The following is a 25565-nucleotide window of genomic DNA, read 5'->3' as shown; positions in this document are numbered from 1 at the left end:
TGTTTTCCATTCCTTCCTGTACTGTCTTGCTCAGGTTAACTCCATGGTAAGTATCCATTATAAACTGAAATGTAAGTATGTACCTTAATCAGAAAACAGTCACAGATCCTATCCAGACAGTCACACTGTCTGCTTCCAAAAATTTCTTCCTTCCTCCAATCTGGCCCTAAAACACACTGATTTTCAACAGTGCTGTAACTGAGTTGTTATTCACCAGGTCATTCACAAGTTACACAGCCATGAAAATTATGCTGAAGTTGAATTAGTGTCCAATAGACAGAAATCTTGTTTTAGCATGTCTAAAAGAGATAATTCTATATTTTTCTCCATGTTTAATTAGTAAGAAATGTAAAAATAAACTGCATGCATCAAAGAATTTTCAAACAGCTGAGAGAAAATGGCAAGCAAATAGGTAAATAGTAATTGCACTCAAGTAATTTAAATAGAAAATATGAGATATTTCTTCTTGAGCATACTTTTGATGACTTCTGCATTCACCCTCAGCCTTCCTCTCTGAACAAGCTCCTGTCTCTATTCACTAGTGAGATTCTATTTCATCATTTCCAGCTGACTTCCATTTACACCTTTGGGTACCAGAATGCTTCACTTCTCTTCCTCTACAAGGTCTCCAGTCAGCTACAAACAAATCACTAGATTCTCGTGTCATCATGTGACTCTTCAGAAAGATTATGCTTCATATAGACTTTTTGTTAAAAAAAAGGCTTATGTACCTGTTAGAGCATCATTCTGTTTTAATTTAAGTCACCAATGGTTTCCCTTTGTAGTCAATGGACTATGGGCAGCTCCAGAGAATGATTCCTCTCATTAAAATCCTTTTCTAGTTTCATGCTTACCTTATCTGGAGATGTCTCTCATCTTGATGTTTCTAAAGTAAAGTGTCTAAATCTAGCAGAGAGGTAGGTTATAAGATGTATCCCAACTCTCATCATTGTTTGCATGTTAGCATAAGTGAGCTGATGTCTGGGGATGCACCTTGAGGCACCACTCTTACACAAGAAGTCTTGTTACCTGCATACTGGCTACAAATTTTGCTACAGGGTCTAAGTATTGCACTACCTGTGCCCCTCCATAGGTCTGACCCAAATGAATCTGCCGTGTGGAGAGAGGATGTACTGAAATGAAATAATCTAATATCAAGATGCAAATCTCCATCTTCAAAATTTGATACGCAAACCAGGTTTGAAATATGAAAAAAGTTTCACATAACAGCTCCTTAAGAAAATTGCTACAGACACACCTATTTAGGGAAACTTTCTTATTAAGAAGTTTTGAGCCCTGTCACTTACATCGTACAAGTGATAGATTTTCACAGGAGTATCAGGTGCCACCAACACAATTAATTTTATCAACAAACTTTCTCATTGAATATGAAATCAGATTTGTTGACAAAGGTTTTTTAATCAAGCCATAAAAACATTGATGCAGTAGTTAGATTCCTTTCTCAATTTTCTAATAAGTTGCCATCTTTCCCAACTATTCAGTGGAGGACTGGTGTCAGGCTGATCACAGCATAATCACCACATACTCACGCTGGTTCCAGAAGTATTTCTTTCATTGGCCATGTCTTTATTCCACTGCTTGTCATTCCAACCCAATTAACTTTGGACTCACTGGTCAACTCCAGGTGTATCTGACAGATGTCCCATAGTCCTAAAACAGCCAATCCTTCCCAGTTTCATGAAAGTGCTCATCCAGAAGGGTGAGGAAGATACTGATAGTGCCCTTAGTAAAGAGGAAATGCCCACATAAGGTCAACCAAAAAATCCCCACAAATGAATGAAGGAAGTTGTGAATGCCTGGAACACATAAAAGTTTCAGACAGAAAACACACCCCCTACCTGAACCCCCAAAGTCCAAACATGAGAAACAAAGTCATTAGAAATCAGACTTCATTAGCTCTGTTGCTCACGGAACTGCTCTCAGACCAGCACACTATGACTTCTTCTCCAGTTTCCTGACTTTTCTTTAAACAGGTTTTCTTAAAATTAACATTACTATACTAGTAACCACAAAGTACTACATCAATTTGATAAGATACACCTACTTTATCCTATATTTTTCCAGCTATATAACTGATATTTATGGAAACGTTCTACTTTTTTTGTATCATTAATGTTATTGATAAAATTACCAACTCCAGGGATTGAAGTCTAAAGGATTCCTTTTATTTCTAATGTTCTTTGAACGCATTTATATTATCATTGCATTGCTGGCCACATAATTCCTTCACAATCGCTCAATTAAATATGGGATTTATATTTTATAAATTTAATTGCTATTAATCTGTCTCCTGCATCTTTTCCTGATTTTTATACAGTGATTTTTTATAAGTTCTTGCCATCCCTTCATTACTAAGGCTGAACCAAAACCATATGAAACTAAAGTTACTGTTTTTCTGTAGAAAGCTCTTTTCATAGTCAACTAACAATCTTCTCTTTTCAACTTGATATTTGAACTTTTTTTTTTTTTTTTATTCTAAAAATATCTCATGCCAATGAAGTTTTGTTATGTTATTCCTTGCCATTAGGACACTTTAAACCTTCCAAAACATCATGAATATATACAAATCTATATCCTTCACTTGAAACCTCCTCACGTTTGCACATACTGAATGTATTCAGGCTGTTGACACTGGTCTTGTAAGCCCATTATGTGGATGAATGTACCTTTATATTTCATGCAGATATTTTCTGAACAGGTTAATGTCATATGGCATGGCACAGATCAAATAAGACATCCATTTTTAAAGATCTCCATTGATGGAGATCAAAACTCTCATCAGCCACACCAAAAGTTGTCAAAAGGTAAGAGAGAGCACTTTGCTGAATAATTCTTTCTTTGCTTGTAGGACAAAGATATATTAAGAATATATAAAAAGCTGCACCGTTTTTATATTTTTTTTGTTTTCTGAGGGGAAGAGTTTATTGAGTGATTAAAAAAATCTGGTTTGCAAATCATATTTATAAATTATACCAAAAAAAAAATAGTGAAGTGACAGCATTTAATTTAAAATTATTCAGGACAATAAAATATAAAGGTTACTGCGAAGAATTGTGCAAATATCTCATTATTCTCAATTATTAGAAATAAAACTGACAGAAAAAAAATTAAGTACTGATAAATGCAAAATAATGCACATGAAAATAATGAAACTTAAGTATTGATAAACATTAAAATACTAAAAGTGAATAGCTCTAGATTAGATAGTATCATTCAAGAAAGATGTCCTGGATTTTCTACAAATGCCATTCAGAAAACATCAAATCAGTGCAAGCAGGAAGAATGATAGATAGTAGTAAAAAAACCTCTGACACTAATCCATAAAATAACAGAAGATCCATTTCATTATTGTACTGCTTTTTGACTATGGAGATGAGGCTACTGTGTGCTGTCCTGGCCATCCCATCCCAACACAAAGAGAAAGGTGTAAGCTAAGGAAGACACAGAAAGATGTGGAAAGTACAGTCAGGGGTATGTCACATGGATAATCAATGCTACCACCACTTCTGTACAAGAAAAAATGGGGGGCTTAGACCAGAAACAAATCCAATCTAACAGCGAGGCTTGGTGTAAGATTATCCATTACTTTTAACCACGCATGAAGATGAGGGCACTTGTGAAGTGTTAAGCAGCTGCTTTAAAACCAAGAAGAGGAAATTGGCTTTTGTATTTTTGTTTTTGTTTTTTTTACACACAGTGCATAATTGAACTGTCAAATTCATTGCCACCTGATATTTTTTCTGAGGCCAAAAACTTAACTAAAGTTCAAAAAAGCATTTGACAAGCTCAGGGAAGAGAAGGAAAATCTACCACAAGATATAAGGCAAGATGGTCTGTGTACAGCCTTGAAAAGATTAAATTTTTGACTGCTGGAAGCTAAAAGAACACAACAGAGGAAAGATTATTCTGTATTTGTGCTTTTTCTTTTATGCTTTCCTAAGCAAGCACACCTCGGTATCCTCAGAATTGGCTACACTGACCTTTGCTACATAAAAAAAAATCAAAGTTTAAAAATGCCACCAAAACTGTCTCTCTTCCTTTTTTTTTTAAAAAACAAAACAAAAAACTAAAACAAACCCCAAACCCCAACACCCTGCCTGGGTATTATTTGCGGTATGCTTTTCAATTTTAATTAAATTAGGAAATTTTTTATTTGAGTCTATTTCCACAAATGCGTTAAACCTCAAGAATGCCATTGTAATTTTGCTGAAATAAGTGAAACATATAAAGTAACCTGGCTAAGCCACAAACCTATTCCTTGAAAGAGCCAAAATAACTAACTCTTATCTCCTTGCTTTCAGTCTTATGTTTATAACCCCAACATTGTCCTTTTCTTTCCTCATATTGATGGCTGAAAAAAAAGGAAAAAGAGACTAGTATATATGATGGAAACACATAACATCATCTTGCATATCTTTTTTTTTTTTTTTTTTTTCTCATCATTATGAAGTAATGCTTTTGCATGAAAATCAAGTATTTTAGATAGACTTTTCTTGCATACTTTTATATAGAATCACATGGAATTTTGTTTTCAGACCATGAAGTTGCAGCGTCTTCACTGGGTCAAGTACCCAGCATTTACAGATGAGATGATTGGCCAAATCTGTACTCACACACAGAGCTCTTAAATGAAATGTCAGATGTGTAGGAGGGTCTGGTGGTCCATCCCTCTGAGGGGAAGGTGTTTGTACAACGTTCCATACCAGATCAAAGTTCTTGCTACATATTACAGACCTGTTATTAAGAAACCAAGAGCTGTAGGATTCAAATTTCTCTGCATAAATTTTATCACCTGCAACCAAATAATAGCTTCTGATGATCTGCCACTGGTAAAAAACCTACACCCTAGCAAGTAGAAGCAGCAAGACAAGCCTATAAAATTGCTGATGAATATGGACCCACCAGGCAAGCTGTAAATACTTCTTTAAACTACAGCCATGTCTCAATAGTATGCTCAGATTAATTGTCAGTGTAAAACTCCCAATCAGGTTAATGTCTCTGGTTAATCTCAAAGGCAAAACAAAGGGCTGGCTCTAGCAATAAGACTGTGTCTTTTATATTGATTCTTTTGTGTGTCAGAGAGAGATCGTCAAGGGATTGCTTTCACAGACTAAATATGTCTCTGGCATATCTAAAAAGGTCTTAATCCACTCAGAGTGTATCAACCCTTAAAGCACACGTGAGGCTGTGAAGTAGCTATAGCACCTTGAAGCAGCTGGGGAGCTAAGCCTAGGTAAAAGAAACTTAGTCTGGCATGCCAACAGACAACCCACTCATCACAACACACAGTTAAAAGACCTTTGAGGAATTACGTGCTCCTTGGTTGCTATTCATTTTATAACTTCACAAGAGAAAGAACCAGTAGTCTCTATTGGGTATCAGTAAGTACACAAACATTCAGTCAGTTGAGAAATACTGGAGTTTAATTTTCAACTAAAAAAGCTATTTTAGTGTAAGTCTTCACCCCAAAAACTTCACTTTAAGGGACAGCTTTAGGGTTATTTTCATTAAACTTAAAATGAATGACTTAAACTACACAAGTGCTGTTGCTCAATTGGCCAATACTGTGATTAAGAAAAATTCCAGAGTCTGTAAAAAATCCAGAATCACTGTCCACAAGTTCTGATAACTCTCTTGAGTACACTTGTGTTTGAACATATTTATAATTTTATTTGATAAGTAACATTTAGGAAAAAAAAGCTTTTAAGAAGCAAATCACTATGACATTTTAGGCCTTGGCAGAATCTCTGAATTTCTTTCCTAAATTGACAAAACCTGTGTGAGAAATTGCCAGAAATGTTTCACACTGGAAAAAACAGAATGCAGCACAACTGAAACAGCTGCTCAAATAATTTCATTATCACAGTTTTAAAATAATTGCTGTAGTAATTATTTATTACTGCAAGTATCCTTGCAGAATGTGCAAGTATAAATTATTTACTTTGACAGGTATAAAAGGTGTGTATTTTAGAGATGGAGCTGTGCCACTGCTCACCGTCATAGTTAGGGAAATATTTTGCTTGTTGAGAAGACAAAAAGACTGAACACACCCCTTCCCCCTCCCCTCCCAATATAGCTTATTTAGAAACAAAAAAAAGGTAACAAAATCATGGAGTGTGAAATGGTATGTAAATAGAGATTTCATATTATACTGTAGCACAGAGGAAATTCAGATGGCTAATGCAAAATGTGCAAAGTAAATGTCATATACCTACATATACTTGTTATAAACCAGTCAAAACTGTGTTTTGACAAAATTTGTTACTCTGTGCTGTATATAATATAATATAGCCAGCACAACATGGTATAACAGATCATTAGTAACATTGGGCTGTAGTATATATGAGTTACTATACATACACTAAATGTATGTTTGAAGTAAAACAATTTCTTTCGGAGCATTAATTAGACAAATACCTTCAGTGGATTAAACTCTACTTTAAGATTATTTAATTGTTCCCATTGAAACAAACTGGTATTGAAGTTTGTTTTCAATTCCCCCCAAATCTCAAATTTTTCATATATACTTCTGGTATGATAGACTTCCACTATGAAATTAGTAACTTTTTATTTCACTGAAAGGCTATGTTTCCTATGTAATTTTCCATCTTTAGTTAGGAAGACTGAAGAGCTGATGCTGGAATCTGGGTCAGTGAGAATGATTATTCTTCTTAAATGATTGGTAAGAAAATTATTTTAATCAATGGTATAAAGCAAGATGAGATAAAAGTATTGAAGTTAACTATTCAGTAAGACATTTGGGCATCTACAAGAAAGTCTGGAAGAATTTGTAGCCCAAATTTACAACAACAACATAAAAACCTGCATTCATCTGCTGCTTCATCACACTAATTCCTAATAAACGAATATGAACTGATCTGATCTGATCAACATCCTCAGAAAATACCAAGGTATACAGGCAGATGATCATGAATGATCGTCCATCAATTGGACTGCATTAAGTGACCGTTTTATTCCCAGCCCTTGAGTGGTGCCAATATGCCTCATTTTAAAGCAGATTCAAGTGGCTAGGAAAATGTATGCAAATAATTTGAACAGCAGCTCTTGAAGTGGTAATTAGTTCAATTTCTGATCATCTGACCGCACAGTTATAAACAATCTTTTTAAAGCGGTGGTGTCACCACAGCTGCAACCTGCCCTCCATGTAATAGCTCCCTATTATGGAGCACTCACACATAAAATGAATGATCAGTATCTGCTTCCCTCCTTGTCCCAAGGGATGCTAACCATGTCAAATAAAAACGCGCTGCTTAAAGGGATAAAAATGGTTATCAGAAAAAGATTTTGCATGTGTTAGGAAGCACAAAACTCCTAAAGATGGCATAGCCCCTTACCATATGGAAATAATGCTTGTTCAGAAAACGTATTTGTATGTTTAGATGTAAATCTGAATAATATAGTCTTATCTGATAAGAATGATGTAGCATTTCATTGCTCATTGTGCTGGGTTTCTGTGGTGTGTTTTTTTTTGGTAGCGGGGGAGGGGGCTACAGGGGTGGCCCCCTGTGAGAAGGTTCTCGAAAGCTCCCCTGGCTCCAAGTTGGCCCCACCTCTGCATCAAGGCCGAGTCAACCAGCTGCGCCTCTGTGATAACGTATTTAAAAAGTGGAACCTGAGAGGCGGTTGGGACTGGTGAGAAGGATGGACACCAAGGTCAGTGGAAGGAAGAAGGATTTCGGGAAGGTGTGCTGGAGCAGAGACCCCTGTAGCCCATGGTGAGATGGCAGGGCCATCCCTCCAGCCACCCGTGAAGGTCCACAGTGGAGTAGAGTCCAACCTGAAGCCTGTGGAGGAGCCCACAGGAGGCTGTGCTTAAAGGAAGACAGGACTTGGAGGGGAGAAGCAGCCCCCGCTGTTGTAGTTCAGCACTGGGAGGACTGCAACACACAGGGGTGACCCACACCGGAGCAGTGTGGGAATGGCTGAGGCCCGTGGGGAAGACTCATGGCATAGAAGGTTCGTGGAGGACTGTCTGCAGTGAGACGGGAGCCATGTGGAGCAGGGGAGGAATGTGTGGCGTTCACTCCTCCTCCTGAGCAGGAAGGAGCGTCGAGCTGCCTGTAACCCCCATCCCCTGCCCCTGTGCCACTGGGGGAGGAGGTGGAGAGATCAGGAGCAGAGCTGAGCCCGGGAAGATGGGAGGGGTGGGGTAGGTGTTTTTGGATGTGGTGGCATTTCTCACTGTCCCACCTTGTCTGTGAAGTCTTGTCTTGTTAGCATTTCAAATAAAGTGATGTTTTCTTTTTCTTCCCCTAACAAGTCTGTCTTTTTCCTGTAACCATAATGAGTGAGCTACTCTTCCCGGTCCTTAGATGGAGTCTTTGAGCCATTTTTGCTCCATGTTCTCCTTCCCATCTGACGGGGGAAGGAGTGAGTGAGCAGCTGCATGGTGCTCAGTCGCCCTCTGGGCCTAAACCATGATACTCACTAATGGTGGAGAAAGTTTCACAGCATATAATAGCTATGAACCTTTTAAAACGAGCAGAGCTTGAAAAGCTTCTAAGCTTTCCCCGCCCCCCCCCCCCCTCCCCCATATTGGCCATTTTAAACATCTCCCCTTCTAGTTCATTGATCCTGCATCCCCATTCTGAGGCACTGAGACATAACATCAGCCTTAGGTTCCTCACCCAGACCTAGGTCCCTGGAAGTTTGGGGGCAGAAGTACTTGGCAGCCAGATACCTACAGATTTTACTGAATCTGTGCTGGCCACAGAGGTGAACCTGCAAAACACATGTCCTCCTCCTAAGCATCTCTACTCTTTGTGCTTTCCACATAGCTAATACTGGATAACTTACATTATGTTAACATTAGTTCCAAATTTGATCTTTACCCTAAAACCTTGACTTGGGGGAGCACATTTTGGGTTTCATTTTTACTAGGTTGCTTAAAAAAAAATGGAGCAGGTAGGTGTGTTTCAAAACTCTGAGGTATTAATCTTATTTACTTAATCATGGGTCTTTTGATCTGTCATGTTTTGATTATATCCAAATTTTCATACTGAGAGTAAACATAAAAATAAAATGAAGCACAGTATCTAGCTAGGAATTGGATATAAGACACACACCCCCTGCCCCCCCAAATCCAAAGTTTTGCATAAAACCCACCAAAAATCTAGCAAGCCCTTGACAGCAGCTCCCATGCTGACCTCAAGCCATTTGCAAAATGGAAGCAGCAGACAGTAAAAGAAGCAGCTTGGCATTACAGGAATGTCAGTTGGGGAACTACCGAAGGCTCCAAACACTGGGGGCTCAATCACTCACTGAAATGCCCGTTGGAGGCATCTTAATACACCACCTGAGGCCGAGTTGCCTGCAGCTTTGGAAGGTGTTAACATGTGGAACAGCCAATGTAAACAGCAGTACCTAGTTTCTGCCTCTCACTTGGAGGTGAAGTCTTCACTAGTAAAAATTTTGATACTGTTCTCGGGCAAGGTTGAAGGTGAAAATTAAGTAACCACATTTAAATCAAAAGTACTTGTTCATTAAAACTTTGCTTCAGTTAATAAAGGTTCACTTTTTTCCCCTAAGTCCTACTCTACATTTTTCTTTTTTTCTAGTATTAAATTTTCTAGGCATTTATTTTAAAATTCAGTCTCATTAAAACTTATGGATAAAGTATAAAAACATTCTTCCATGTTACTGACAACATCAGTGTCATTTCTGAGGGCAATATTTCATTTAAACTTCACAAAATTCATAATCAATGTGAAAACTCATTTGAATAGTTTATTACATCCTTGATTTAGTATAAATAAAACTCTTAGATTCTACTGCTTTCATCTCTGTCATGCAATCCTAGTATTCACTGCTGCAATAAATTAGGTCTTATAAACCACAAAACATCATAAAACAAATTCAAGAGATGTTGTAAATAGAGAACAAAAAGGAAATTATCTAGTGCAAGCTTTCTGAGTGTAAACCCCTTGACACATGTTGTAACCAGCCAGTTAATAATTGCTTTGTAAATTGCTGTAAATCTGAAATGAAGCAGAGGGGATAAAACTAACAAACAAGTCATAAAGTACAATTGTCACTTGTTTGGAGTGATTATTGCTGCTGCCAACCAAGTTCAAAATCTTGTAACAAAGAAACTGTTTTCATATGTTCTCCAGTGTAGCTATTGTACTTGTGCTGGAAAATACATGTAATCCTTTTCAATAAATAACGTCACACAAAATATATTTTTGCGCAAATGCTGAATATTTACAACAGCAACATACCACAAATTTAACACCACTCTCATCACATACCGCACTCTCTCCTTTATTCACTTAGAATAGATTTTCCGAGGCTGGACAGAATATGTAATGGATGTTAAAAATTCAGGGGTCACAGGAACGGGTCCCATCATCACTGCACCACGCTATAATGCAGGAGCTCTCTTCAAGGATGAAGAGGACGTACAAAGATAACTTTAAACAGGAACCTCTTATAAAAACAAATTAAAGTTTGGCAAAGTCATGAACAACTGGAAAGAGATTATACAAAGGACAGAGACTGGCAAACTTTGTAATTGGTCCTGTTACCATTTTTAGCTATAACACTGCAGACTTTTCAGGAACATGTTACTTAACTATAAATTTTCTTTCAGTGTTATGGCTTGGCAGATCCTCACCATTAACTTGCAGCCAAAATGTCATTCCATGTTACGTTGTCAGCATTACGACACTGACCTAATTTGTCCCTCATATTATATGTTCAACACAGAGCCAGAAATCATGAAAAAAATGCTTTCTTGTCTCATGGTTATTTCTCAGAATTTGAAATAGCATTTTATTACCAGTGTTCCCAAACTAGAAGCATAATAAGGGAATGGAAAGGGAGAATCAGAAAAATAGAGTCAACGTGTTTAAAATGTAGCTCATTTATGGGCACTCACTTGGTGCCAATAAACTTTGTTATTTAAAACACATATCCAGCTCTTTATTTTTAACAGTTTAAGTTACTTATTTTGTATTCTTTGAAAAATATTTAGTTGCTGTAAAAAATGTGAACATTTTAATTACTTTATTTAAATATTGTACTTGTAATGTATTCTCCTTTTCCCCTATCAGGAAGCTCCAACCAAATAAAACGTTCAAGTTCTGCCATGTAAATATGCATATGCTTCACCTGAACATCTCTTATCTTGGTTTCATATTACTCATAATAAAAAGACATTCATTGAATCCTTCCATTATTATCGAGAGATATGAACAGTTATTGCACTTCATTTTTTTAATCACAAATAGAAACAAACTCCCATTATATTTCTTTTTAAGGAATGCAGGTTCTGAACATTTTTAGAGTGCTAAATAGTTTCAGGATAGACCTTAGATGATAACCCACGTAATTCTAGCATTACACAAAGCAACCTTTACTTACTATTTAGTATTCATATGCTTAAGTTCCAGGAGAAATTTTAAGCATGAAAATATCATGGAACACCGTACAAATGGGTAAAAATAAATTTCAGAGAGTTTGACGGAAAATCAATAGACAAAAAGGTAAATATTTCAGAAAGTGATATATTTAGTCTAAACCAAACTGAAAAGCTTCTCAGCATTAGAACATATTTCCATGCCCTCCTAGCTTATGGAGGATTGCTAAAGTGTGGTCTGAGTCATGGCAAGCTGTCTGAACAGAAACATCCTAGGAACATTTTGCTCTTGCTGTTTGCTCCACAAGAAATTAATTAACTTCATTAGCCAAATATTTAGATAAATCACTACAGATACAAAAATGATATTACAGATTTAAATATTCAAAAATCTTGAAAGTATACTCACATACTAATGACTAATGTCTACAACCAGAAAAAAAAAAAGTAATCCACCATTCCCTCCAGAAAACAAGAAAGGAAAGCAAAAAACACTGACAAATGGAAATAATAAAACATCTGGAAAATATATCAGGGGATCAACTGTGAAAATTAATGGCCTTTTTGGCACCTCCCTGAGATGAAGGAATGAAAGATGAATGTTCAACAGAACTTTTTTTTTTTTTTTTTTACATTGAGATAAAGGTGCTTAAAGAAGGCACAAATTCAATGCATCAAAACTATAACCAGTCACAGAAGAATTCTATAAGTCACTTACAGGAACGAGGAATTTTTTAATTTCTTCCAACGCATGACTCATACGAGAATACGCCTCCCCAGGTGGAGCAAACACTTCAATTAATACGTGAAGCTCATCACTCAAGTGCGCGTATTTGGCTTCTCCACTTTTCCTTAGTTCTTCCTCCTATAAAATAAGGGTGTTTTTTTTTTTTTTTAGAACTGGGAATCTACTAATTTTGCATTGATTTAGCATTTACAGAGAACATGACAAAAGGATATAATATAGGCAGACTTCTGAACCCTTTGAGAAATAAAAGTCTACAATGAGCCACTTAAAGATTTAAAAATCAATTTTGAGTGTTTGAATGATAAAACCAGCATAATTATCATCTACAACAGATTTTAATCAGCACAGTGAAAAAATGCTAAATACTCCAGAAGCAAGTACTGAAATATTAATTCCATAATGGAAAAGCTGCATTAATATGTCTGAATCTTAGCTGTTCACAAAAAAAAGTAAAATAAAGATCCATTTAACCATTTTGGACCAGTTTAACAAAAGCTATTGTTTATTAAAGTCTTTAGGTTATTTAATGAATATCTGCAGGCAGTACATTTTAGTATTGCTAAAGGAAAGTATGCCCCAGTACTTCTATTTGAGACATGAGGTCTGTGTTTCAGTCCCAGTCCTGATATATGGTACTTATGAAATCTAGCGTACACTGGTTAAGATGGTGATTCACCTCACCTAGGTTTATCCTGACAATCTTTGGGTCCCAGTTTTCCAGCTATAAAATAAGCTTAATGATCCTGCTTTATAGTAGACTAATATTCTGAATCGTCAATCCACTTTCTTATACAAGGCTTTGAGATACTGAATGTAAATTGTAATACACATTCATAGTAGTTACCTCTGCATAAAAAGCACAGATATAAAATAGTGATCTTGCTAATGGCAAAGGCTATGACAACATAATGAAAAATTTATGTCATTACTACAGAAGATAGCAGTAAGTAATGCTGAAGAAATGATGAGTTGAAAACTCAGTCTTCAAAAATATTGAGAAATGTAATTTTGAAGAAAATATGTATGTATATCTGCATTTTATAGATGGAAAACATAATCACAGAAAAAGAAGTAAACTAATTTGCTTAAAATTGTCTAAGAAGTTATTGATTTTTAGTATATACTAAAATAACACTTTATGAAAATGTACATTATCTAAGATATAAAAATTGTAACAATAGATTAAAATTCTTATTTACTTAGCTTATTTAATTCTGCATTAACATCACTTATTTTATCCTTGACTAATTTACACCAATGCTTGACACCAAAAATATTTGCATGATGCTATGCTTCAAACAATATGCATCCAGTTCTTTTTATCTACAGTAGAAGATCCAGCCCCAGGTACTTTCTGATTTTTCACAGAATACATGACAGTAACATCCTTCAGCTCCAGAACTCTAGATCTCATTCCATGATAAGTCAATGTTTTGATGTAACGCAGATGATGCAAAATCATAACTCAATAAATGTGATCCATGATTTTATTTTAAAAGATTGAAAATGGACATAATTGTTTTCAGCTAAAAACTAAAAATTAAGATAAGCAAAACATATGGTAGGATATTTTTATCTTTACAGTTAATGTATCTTTGGCATTTTAGATTATCACTGAAATCTCACTGAAATGTCAAGACGAACCAGAGCATAATATATGTCCATCATGGGATGTAACAGTACTTTTCAGTTTTCCGGGAAAACAAAACAAAACAAAACAAAACATTTGATTGCAGCTTCTGGAATAATTTGACATGAAGTATTTCAAAAGAATTAAGTTTTAATAGTTATAAAGTGACATCCTAGTATTTACTGAAAGTTTCTTTTGTACTGCTTTTTTACAATTCTAAAAAAAAACCACCAGAAAGCTCCAAAAGTTTTCTTTCAGGAAAAGACTACCAACAACCTTTGTTAAAAATATAAGTTGGATCTTTTTTTAAAATGTAGAAAAAGTATAAAATAATGTTTGGCTCATTATTTTCATGCAGATTTTGCACAGCTCAGACACCAGTAACATAATTTTGTAACACAGACCTGCCTTACAGAAAGTTAGGTATATGCTTGTGTGGTGGTAACAACAGTAACTATGTTTCTCTTTTATTTGTTCAATAAATTCAAGAATTTTTAAAACACCTAATTTTATAATGTTCCTCCTAGATTCAACACATGCTTTCTGTCACTATTCAGCAGTCATTTCTATAGCTATTAGAAACAGCAGGCTAGGGCTGTGAAATTCTCAGTATTTCTTTCTGAGGATATCTAATGTTGCTTTTTGTTGTGGAACGTATGGGGTTAAAGACTGAATTTTCACACAGTGCCTCTTCCCACAACAGGGTAAAATGTCAGAAAAATGCTTCTTTTATTGCAAGTGTGTGTGTTGATAGAGAGAAACTTAAATCACGTCAGGAAAAATAAGGAAGAGTAAGAACTCATAGACCATGCGAGCACTGTACCAAGCTTTGCTGCCCAAAGCCAGTGAATATGACTGAGTATTATAGGACTGGACATAGCCTTAAATTTAATCATATGTCAGGTATCGGGCATCTAACAAGCAGAACACCAGACATAACTCACACTGTTGAGGAGACACTTGTCGATATGGAAGGTTACACCTACTGGCAGGTAATACAGCTTTCCAAGTGCAGTACGGATGAATGGGCTCTCCCAGGAGCAGGTGAAGTTGGACAACACCTTTTTAAGTCTTGATTAGCAAGGATCACAGCCCAGCTGCAGAGCAAAACAGTCAGTGTTGCTGACCCAACATCCACACCTACTTATATTTAGGATGACAGCACTACCCTTCTTTTAGCACTTCAGTGGGTTTTGCTTCCTGCCAGTTGCTGCCTGGTTCCACAAACTGAGTTCCTATTAGAAGTCAGAGAGCCTTCCTGGAGCCCAACTTTGGTTTAGTTTTGTAGGAGAGGAGTCCAGTTCCCACCCTGTGACCTCTGCGTGCTGTAAGTAATAGCACAGTCACTGGGAATGATCAGGAGTTTCTCCTATAAACCGTGGTTCTGATTCAAACCAAAACACTAATGAATAAATACCCCATAGTACCGGTGAGGACTGAGACGGATCATGAGACTTTCTAGCATCTGTTATATGAAGGCAAAATAAATGAGATTATCATAAATCTAACTTATATGGTGTTATTTATAAAGTTATCTGGGTGCTGTTGGCCTTGCAAGACTCTGTACCCCTAAAGGTCTCTAATGCACCAATCCAAATACTTGTGGACTTTAACTGTTTCTCATATAATTCTGCCTTAACCAACTGTGAGGTCCAGCTATTCATCATGGTGCTGTCTGCCACTTTTGTCAGATTCTCATAGCTTTTTATGGTCTACAATTTCCCACGCCATGTCCAGAGGTTTTCTAGACCCTGATCAGCTTGCACAGCTTTGGTCAGGGCCTACCCAGCAGCCCAGACATTCACGCACAGCCCTAGCATGGGAATTGTAGCTGCTTAAGCCTACTCGTGTAGACATGAATCGCAGTGAAAGACAATGTGCATTGAAAGACTGATGGATTCACTACAGAGAACTACCCTGAAAACAGTCAAAGTGCAGTTAAGTGTTAGGCACTGGATCTTAGGAAAAAAACCCAGCAAACCTAGTACCTGATAAATTGATTTATAAAATGAATGGAATGGACTCCCTGGGCTTCTGGATCAGTGATAGCAATCTCTCTTAGTACTGACCTTCAGGTTAATAATATGGTTCTTATTTACTACATGGTGATGATGTTTAACTTCGCTGCAGGTTGAGCACAGCAGAGAAAACACACACCACCCTCCAGAGGCAATTGCCCCCTTGCCCTGATCCTCTTCCACTGTCTTGTGCATGCCAATTCCCTTCATCTCTCAAGACTGACAGACAGTACTATATTCCCTACCCAAGCCCAGCTCCCCTCACACTATGTGCTTCAGGCTTTCTTCACCCTCGTCTGCTGCCTTAGAGTCTGTCTGTGACATGGTGCTGAAGTCCACACGTACTTAATCTGATGCATGGCTCCATAGCCCATTCCCTCATAAAAGAGAACAGATATTTTGAAACACCTACTGTGTTTTATAATTTCCAGTTGACCAAAGCATGAAAATTGAATTATAAAACTCTGTAACAGAAATTTGAGGAATACCGACCTCTGCAAAAGTGAAACATGTGAATGATAAGAACATAAAGGCCAAGAAAAATGATGAATTATCTCTGGATGAGAAAGCAGCCTTATAATTTTAAAAGGATGTATGCTGATAGAGAACTGATTTCTCACTAGAACCTTGGCCAAAATGCTTGAATAAAACTACTGGAAGGAACTTGGAAGAACAAATGGAGTTTGCATAGCAAACAAAATTACACAATCCACATTGATGAATACAGTGTTCTCATAAAATTGAAATAACAGAATATGCAAGAATAATAGAAGAGAAAGCTGCAGCAGGAATTGTGTAGATCTCAGAGATAAATTTCATCAGTACAATACATAGAACTTCCTATAATGTAACAAATACAGCTATGAAAAGAAACAATGAGTACTTGAAGAACAATATGAGAATTGCAGTGGCTTTCATATCTTGCAATAATTTGCAAATAAAAGAATAGCACAGACACTAGACAAAGATGATAATCACAGAACTGTTGCTAGAGAGGCTTTATTCATAAGATCAATGGACAATGCTACAGAAGAAAATTAATGAGCTATTAATTTTCAATGTGGACATAAATGCAAAAATCAAGATGTTGTCTGCAACACTGATTGTAGTAAAATTAACAAGTGAACTATAAATCAGAATAGGTATAATTTCTTGGTGGTACCTGTTTTAGAGTTAAAAAGCTTTCAGGTCCTAAGTCCCATCAGTGGAGAAACAGAGAACAAAAAAAAAGAGAAACAAATTGAGAATGGATGAGGTGGAATGGGATGGCTCTCAGCAGAGTACAGAGCAAAGCTAAAAGAGCTTAGCCATCCCTTGACTCTTGTTTTAAGCCAGTTATTCTCACTCCTGGATGAAGAATAAAGAAGATGGACATGGTGAGTACATGAGAACTCACACAGCAGAGCTAAAAAAGTGGGTGTACAACACCTGCAGTCAGGCACAGAGACCTTGTAATGAAATACAGGAATGTAGAAAGAATATTGCTTACAACAGAGGAAATTTTCTGAGATACAGGTGACAACAATTATTTTCTTATACTTGATGTATCAATAAATTCGTGTAGCTACTTTGGTGAAACAGAGTAGAGAATTGTGTACATTCAGTACTGCCTTGGGCAAACGGGCCCTTCAAGAGTGCTTTATTTCTCGATGCTTTTCATAATGAAATAAAACATCTTAATGGCAAAGAGGCACTAAGCTTTACCTAGATCATGTTTTTAGTTTAGATAGGTGAGAAGGAAAACTAAGACAAATCAGTAGAGGAATAAGATGATAACACAAACATTGAATCACTATTGAAATAGCTCGAATGCCTGTGGTAAATGTTAGATGAACAAAAAATACAAATTCTGTGAAAGGAAATAAATGTTTAGGAGAAAGGGTAACACATTAAAGTGGTATGTGCCAAAACAGACTACAACCAGGGACCATTGTGACCAGCAACTTGTGATCTGTGTATAAATTACCTGCCAGAAAACTGACAGAACAGAGATAGAGCTCACAAACTTACATATATTCCTACACTTGTACAAATCTAAGCAAAAGCTAAAACAGCACAGGTAAGAATCACCAGGTCATTAGACAACTGCTGCTAGAACTAAACAAGACAAAGATGTTCAACAAACATAATCAATAAATTTAAAGTTTGTAAAGATAATGCAGGAAATTAAAGATCCTCAAGAAATGCACAATTACCATACCTAAAGATGCTTCCTAAGAAGATTATGTTAATCTTAAAACTTATGAACACAACTAGGGACCACTGCATTCAGGGTGCCTTCAGATTCAGGAATAAGACTTTTCCTTAATGAGAGCATAAAATGTCATGGTTTTATTTATGAGAGGCTAATTACCAATTTGTTACAATTAAGTTACAAAGTAGGTTGTTTGAACTCTCACACACTCTTACTATGGGAAAAAACCATACCTTATATGAAGTTGTTTTTTTTTGTTGTTGTTTTTTTTTTTTCTTAATAAAGTTGTAAAAGTCTAATGAAAGAATTATTAGCAGTCTATTTCCATACTAACACTTGCATGCAGGTAAAATGACATATACATAAACCTTCTAGTGTCTGACCCTTTCCCTGGTGTTATGCTCACCCTTCCACTGCCCTGGGGGGTTCTAAGGTTAATGACCTCCACTGACCAGGGTGTGGGGTCACTGCTGTGAGTTGGCATCACCTTGAGTCCTTTGCTGCAAGACATATAATATCAATGGTGATAATTTCTTCCTCCTCTCTCCAGGAAGCAGCTGGGGTAATTTTTAGGTCTGTGAACACGCCACATAAATTGCTCTTTCTCCACCATTTTGCAACTCCATTCCCCACCTAAATTCACTATACATGGTCAGTTTTACATATGCTGTGTACTTTTTCTTTGCTGTCTTTGTTACTCATAAAGTGATTTTACCCAGCTCCCAAGGTTGCACTCCTTTAATGACCAGTAACTGACCTTGATGCCCAGTCCCCGTTTACAGCCCTGGAGCCTTCCTTACCATCCCGTGCCTTTGCTTTCAAGGCCTCCACTTCCATCATGCCCCTGTACTCCCCTATGCTAAAGTTTCACTCTAGGGCCATAGCAGCACCCTCTGTATAGAATAACAACTTACTATCACTATCTATTAGTTACCAATATAGTACAAATCTTGGCCAAAGCTAAAGCAACATAGGTAAGAATCACTAGGCCATTAGACAACCGATGCTAGATGTAGGTAAGCTCGGAGGGAGCTGGGGGCAGGCCAAGGCCAGCCCAGAGCAAGCCTGGCAGGTCCCAAGCCCCGTGCTGCTGCCTTAGCACAAAGCCTGTGGCCCGTGACGAGTGATGAAGTGATGAGAGCACTGTATCTACTGAGATACAGGGCTACAAGTGTCAGCAGAAAGAAAACATAAATGACTTACTGCCTTTGCTGAACAGGTCTGAAAGATAGTCCTGGGATACAGAGATTGTTTTTGCAGTTACAAATGTCTAATTTTCAATGTAAATACACACCTGGATGAGGCCTGCTGCTTCCTATGCACTCCCTAGTCCAATCAGCAGATTTTAATGCTAGATTATACATGTGATTATCTCAGGGCTTAAAAACAATAATTTGCGCTCTGCCACAGTGTGAACTGTGACTGCTAGAGCTACTGCTGAGGATCAGCCTCTGCACAAAGTGACCAACGCTAATAAGCACAGGCCATGTTCCCAAACCTCACCATTACTTTGGGAAGGGTTCTTCACTATGATAAAGGGTTTTGTTCAATTACACCAGGCTGCTGACAGTCATGTGCCAAATCAACAGATTTTTAGTGATTTAAAAAAATTAAGACCAGAGAGATTTTATAATGGCTGATGACACTCTAAGAACTATAAGAGCTTACCGTGTCAAAAATAAAGCAATGAGCTTGCAGCACAAGAGATGCTTTGAGCAATGCAGACATAGCTTTGTTTACACTGCTTGGAGGCAAACATACTTACTTTTCCTCTTCTATTATTCCTACTTTCTGGAAATCATTTTACTAGTTTTATTACATCTTTCTAGCTCTATTTATTTCATTGTGTTTGGAGCCAAATCATCTTGGTTTTATAAATTTTAATCCCTTTTTTTAGAGATAGAAAAGGTAAACAGTTACTTTAAAGTGATACACGTTTTAGACACTAGAAAGCTCTGCTAATGGTTTAGGTAATCCACCAAGCCAGCTGATGACAAATTATCAGACATCTTGAAAAGAAAGCTAACTATGTTTATGCTAAGAATTCTATACACTGACAACAATAGTAGGACATTTATTTATCTACTATTCTTATTATTCAGGAAACATTTATCTTGGTATCTGTGAAGTATAAAGAATGTTCTCAAAAGCTGTGTTTAATCAGAAATAATATTTGCCTTTTTGAAATATACAAACAGGAACATTTCAGTTAAATATCTTTATCCTATTTTTTTCTCTTCTCTGTCATTAAGTTTATTATTATTATTGGTCCTATGAGAACACACCTTTTTCTCCAAGGAATAAATAGAATATTTTTATCATAAGATTTGCAAAGTGCATTCTGTCTTTAAGTAGAGGGACTTGTATGAAAATAAATGTTTTGAAGTTCTCAAGGTTCTGAATGAAGTATTTTGCTATGCACTATCAAACTATAAGTCAACTCCAGTTGCACAATAGTCAAGTACCTCAAAGAGTTTGGTTTTGGTCACCTGAAGGAAATACTAGAAAGAGTAATTCTACTATAGAGAAAATTCTCGAGAGAAAAATCCATGCCTAAGGCTTTTCTGATCTAACTGTGTGACGTACTCACTTAGCTTATAGCTGCAAAAGAACTTAAACACCCCGGATTTAGGCGTGGTTTTGATCCTAAACACCAGATTGTGGCCATCTAAATTCCTGTTGTTTCCTAGCCCTGAAATTTATAGACACTAGAGTTGTCCACTGTAATACTCCTCAGACACAGAACTATCTGACCAGCAGCACTGCATTAGGGTGAAGGAGATCTGATAGTTATTTCAGGCTTGAGTTTCTTTGGGATTCATAAACTAGCAAGGGACTAAAAAAGATGGATGTTCTGAATACACTCCTACTGAATAAAAAAGTGGCGCTGCTGCCCTTTTCCTTAATGAGGTAGCAGTTAGAGTGCTCATCAAGTTACTCATTACAAAAGTTAGGAAAGGTGTTAATTTTAGGGAAGTTGTTAGATGAATCCCACAAGAATCACTTGGGGACGTGTTCTGTTAAACTATTCATAAGTAATCCTGAAAATGAGTTGAACAGTAATAAAAATTCTCCAGTGATAAAAATCAGCTATACTTGTGTGCACTATAAAAGACTCTACATAACGTTATTTCAGGAGAAAGATCTTGGAGGCATTACATTCAGTTCTACAGAAAGAATTTGTTCAGTGTCCAATATCAATTAAAAGGGTATCCTCTATTAGGTATTTTTAATAAAGGAAAAGAAATGAAACTACAAAACCTGTCCTATTCCCTCACCTTCAATATTGAAGACCATTTTGATGCCCCAATTTGGAACCAAAAAAGATCTAGATGAAAAGCACGATTATGAGTATGGAAATATTTCCATATGAGAAACTAAGCACAAAAGTCTTGGCAATATTGATGTTCCTGCAATTCAGGATATCCTTAAACAACCAATTCTCAGAAGACCTCTCAGGTTTCACTAGTTCTTATGTTCTAACCTAAGCTTTCAGTCTTGCAACTTACAGGAGCTGCAGACTGAGCCCATTCTTACATTATACTGTCTCATTTGGAAATGTGAAAGCATCTAGTGGGGCATGATGCATTGTATGCATACAGAATAAAACAACATGCAAATCTGATATGTTTTTGTCCTATGATATCTGTAATTGCTTGCTGATGTGTTAGGTGTATCTTTTTTATTAAACAACACCTATAACAGAGACATGTACGCTTAAGGCAGTTATGTGTCAAATATGGAACTCATCTCTAATAATGTTTCTCCCCTAGGCTGCACATTTTGTTTAAAAGATCCTGTTACTAATTAGTATTCAAATGAGCTCAATGTAGTATTATGAGTGCTTCATCTAGAAAGCAAGGCAATACTTCAGCCACTCTGATTGCTCATTATAATCAGAGCTGAGAGAGAGCAGAGGAGACAGATTTACAGCCATGGTTGGCTGCAAATTCAGGAATCATGACTGCTGCAAGATGTGTGGAGAACTGACTGCTGCCTTCACCTCCTCTCCTCCTGTGGTGGCAGCCTCCCTGACCCTCCTAAGCAGCAGCACTTTTTGAAGGGTAATGTTGTGTTTCTGACCAACCCTTTGAAGCTGAAGAACTGGTCATCCCATTTAACTCCTCATTGCTTTTTCTAGCGAGTCTCCACCGTTGAGCAGTTTTCCATGTCAATGCTCTGTGCCCTGAAACACAATGGTACCCAGGATGCAGGAAAGGTTCTTCCCTAAACACTTGGGATAGGGGAAGGGATTTCTCCCTGACTGCCACATTGGTCTAGGCAGGAGAATGGGGATGGTCCAGCTTCCAGCAGTTAAAAGACCTGGCTGATAAGCTGCGCTATAAAGTTCATTTTCCTGCAACTGGGGTGACTGCCAATCATTATTTCCTAAAGACTGTCCCTTGATTAAGCATAACATTGCAAACAAAAGCAGCAAATGGATTCAAGCACCCTATTACCAAATATGGAAAGAGATCACTATTGTTTATATCCCATTGTTTCTCATGCAGTGATGCTGAAACCGTATCAGTGGAGGGAAGCCATGTTGGTGGAGACAAACTGAACTCTGGGGAATGAAGGAGGAAAAGGAAGTTAATAAATAATTTGCAAACACAGTACCTCCAATGACATTTACACAGACCAAACTGTTTCAATATCTCAAATTCAGAAATGCACTATCTTCTGAAAAGGTGTTTCAAATAACATATAAATCAAATACCTGAAAAATCAACCAATGTGTCAAACTCTTTTTCATAAACATATCCTTTTTCTGAGCTAGAATATTAATGTCTCACAAATGAAACTTTTTTTCTCACATGTGACAGTCACACATGACTTTGCAGATTTCACTTGCTTTTTCTTTCCTTGTAGGATTAGGTTTTGCATAATGACAAACAACACAAACACCATTTTCAACGGCAAAATTACTTTTCCCTCTACTATCCAGAAAATCTAACTACTCACATTATATTCATTTAGACAAATAAATTTTACTGAGAGTGCAAGTTCTTGGACAATTTCTCACAAAAGTGTCAGGAGTAGTTAACAGATGAGTATGTTATAGCAATATTACATATATCATGATTTTATGTCTGGCAGATTTACTGAGCGCAAATAAAATTGCTTGCAAATAGATTCTCGGTCATCTCAGCTATGATGGTGATTTGCTCTACAAAGATGGAAGAACACATTTTCTAATCTTCTCATAATGGAAAACTGTAAGGATATTAGTCCAATATAAGCTGTAAATGAGTGACTAAAAACCCTGCATTTTTTAATGAGTAGTGATTATAGCAATTCTAATAGCAATTTACTAGAAGGCTCATTTTCATGAAATGTGTGGAGTACTCAGACCATAGACAATTCAGGTAACATTCAGCTCACTGGCTGTGTAGTCTAGACCTGACCTGAACTCTGGACCATGAGAGAGTGACTTAAGAAGCTACCACTGGTAAAGGAAAAGTAACAGAAGTCAAAATGAGTCGTGACAAGTTTGTTTACCCTAAGATAATGTGGCTGGGGGGAAGATGGTAGCTTTTGGTTGGAGTAACTTAGTTTGTGACTCCAACAGGAACTCCAGTGTTCCTCACTGCAAATTTTTAGAATACATTATTTACCTCACGAGAAGAAAGATGTATCCTCACTGGAAGGCAGGACGACTCCTTTTGCAAGGTACACAAAACTCCTGGTATCACAGAGGATGTAGCCTGGAGGATGGCAAAGGCTTTCCTTTGGGAAGTCCAACGCTCAGAATTTCATGTTGTTCTTTGTAGTGCCCCAAAGGAAACATCAGATATGCATTCACCTCAGAGGAGCTTACCCCTGCTGAAGGGGTCGCTGGTACTAAACTGGCCTGGCCAAGATGTCAGTGAGTAAGTGTAGACAGGGCATTTCCTCTAAAAGCTCACAGCATGCTGTTCCTGCTCCCCTCCCCAGAACTACCCATCTCCCATGAGCGCTCTTACAGCATCCAAACCATAATGGACTACCACAAACACACAAAACAAACATAAAATTGCAGGAGTAAAATAATTTTAAAAATCAGTTTAAAGCAGATCACTGTACTCCAGAAAAGGTTAAGTACCAGCAATCTTAGAAGAGTCAGCTAATTTTACTGCACTAAAAATTAATATTCATTTTGCACTTAAGTTTTATCATGCAGATCATCCTTGGCAATTTAAAGCACTCCTCCAACCCCCTTTATGCTCTCAGATTTATGCAAGAAGACATAACCTTGTGCACAGGCTTTGAGTGTTGCAAAATTTTCATTACACAGTGGCCATATCTCACATAATCACAAAATATGCAGATTACATTAATCAATTATAGTCAATTCTGCTTAATGTCACCATCAGTTTACCACAAAATTTCCTTCTATTAAAAGCTTTTTCCCAGGAAACACTGTAATCTGCCTCTGGCTGAAAACGAAGCATTGCATTTGATTTCCAGTTCTTTAGTACTTTAGCACCTGTGGTCTCCCTTGTTGCTCATTTTCAATACCAGTACAAATGAACATAAAATAAAATTGAACAGCAGACCTGTTTATGGCAGACTTTCTCTATAGCTTTGAGACAAAAGATGAGGGTATTTTTATTGTTGTTTGAGCATCCTCAAATGTTCCGACTAATATAAATGCTGAAAAAAACACATTTCCTTTCCATTCTTCCCTTCCCTCCTAAATTGAAAAGAGGGTAAAATAAAAAAAAAATGCTAAATCAGGAATATGTGCACCACAGAAACTCAGCAGAGCTTTGGCTCTTAATAGACTTAGGTCCTTGTGCTATATTTTCCATCTGAATGTTGGTTTGTTGTTTTTTTGTTTGTTTGTTTGTTTGTTTGTTTGTTTGTTTGTTTTGTTCAAAGAACAAATGACTCAAGTTCTTTGAGGACATAATCAGATTCCCCAGGTTGTATTCAACCTCAAGTCTTCACTGATGTGCTCTGTCTGAGATAAATGACCCAGTTTGACAAGATAGTTACAGGACAGTTAAAGAGCTGAGTTCTCTGAGTAGGATTCATTTGCCTTGACTTAGAGGTGTCCAGAAGCTAGATATTTAAGCCTAAACTAGCCATGTGGAGCTCTCGGTGTAAAGAAACAAACATTTTCATGGAGTGAATCATCTCAAGCTGAGGTTGGTGTTCAAGATCATTTGGGAGTTTAGGTGCATAAATCGGTTTAAGGATCTAAAGAACTTTTTGGATCTGCTCAAATCGTGTTAATAAAGAAGTACTCAAAATACAATTGGCAACTCTAATATGGTAAAAAATAGGCCTAGTATTGGTTGGGTTCTTTTATAAAAATCATTAGCATAAGGGAACAAAAAGTACTAGAGCCATGTAAGACAAATTTAAAGACTGCTTGGCATCACTTCTAAAACTGGCTGAAGGATTATGGACACCATCTTAACTATTCTGGAAAAAGGTAACAGAACCGGCATGAATCTGACTGAAATATTGTATATATCCATTTTCTCCTTCAAACACATATTTAAGCGTTAACTATTTTTACTGGGCAAGCTGGATGAAAATTGTACTATTTTACAAGTGACCCAGATGTTACACTGCTGGTGCCA

At 37.0% G+C, this 25565-nt stretch overlaps 1 protein-coding gene across 4 annotated transcripts in view; it reads right to left on the bottom strand.

Annotated features, from left to right (window-relative positions):
- KHDRBS2 (KH RNA binding domain containing, signal transduction associated 2) overlaps positions 1 to 25565 on the bottom strand; it is a 427487-nt gene that overhangs the window by 168620 nt on the left and 233302 nt on the right. For all 4 annotated transcript variants that reach the window (XM_042803483.1, XM_042803482.1, XM_042803485.1 and 1 more), the window contains exon 4: positions 12120 to 12266. In XM_042803483.1, coding sequence (XP_042659417.1) covers positions 12120 to 12266 — 147 coding nt within the window. The remainder of the gene's footprint in view (positions 1 to 12119; positions 12267 to 25565) is intronic.

This window comes from Tyto alba, unplaced genomic scaffold, assembly GCF_018691265.1.
Source record: "Tyto alba isolate M040663 unplaced genomic scaffold, T.alba_DEE_v4.0 Super-Scaffold_40, whole genome shotgun sequence".
In the NCBI taxonomy this organism is placed as follows: Eukaryota; Metazoa; Chordata; class Aves; order Strigiformes; family Tytonidae; genus Tyto; species Tyto alba.
Note: the sequence above shows the minus strand (reverse complement) of the source record. Positions and strands in the feature narration are given on the sequence as shown.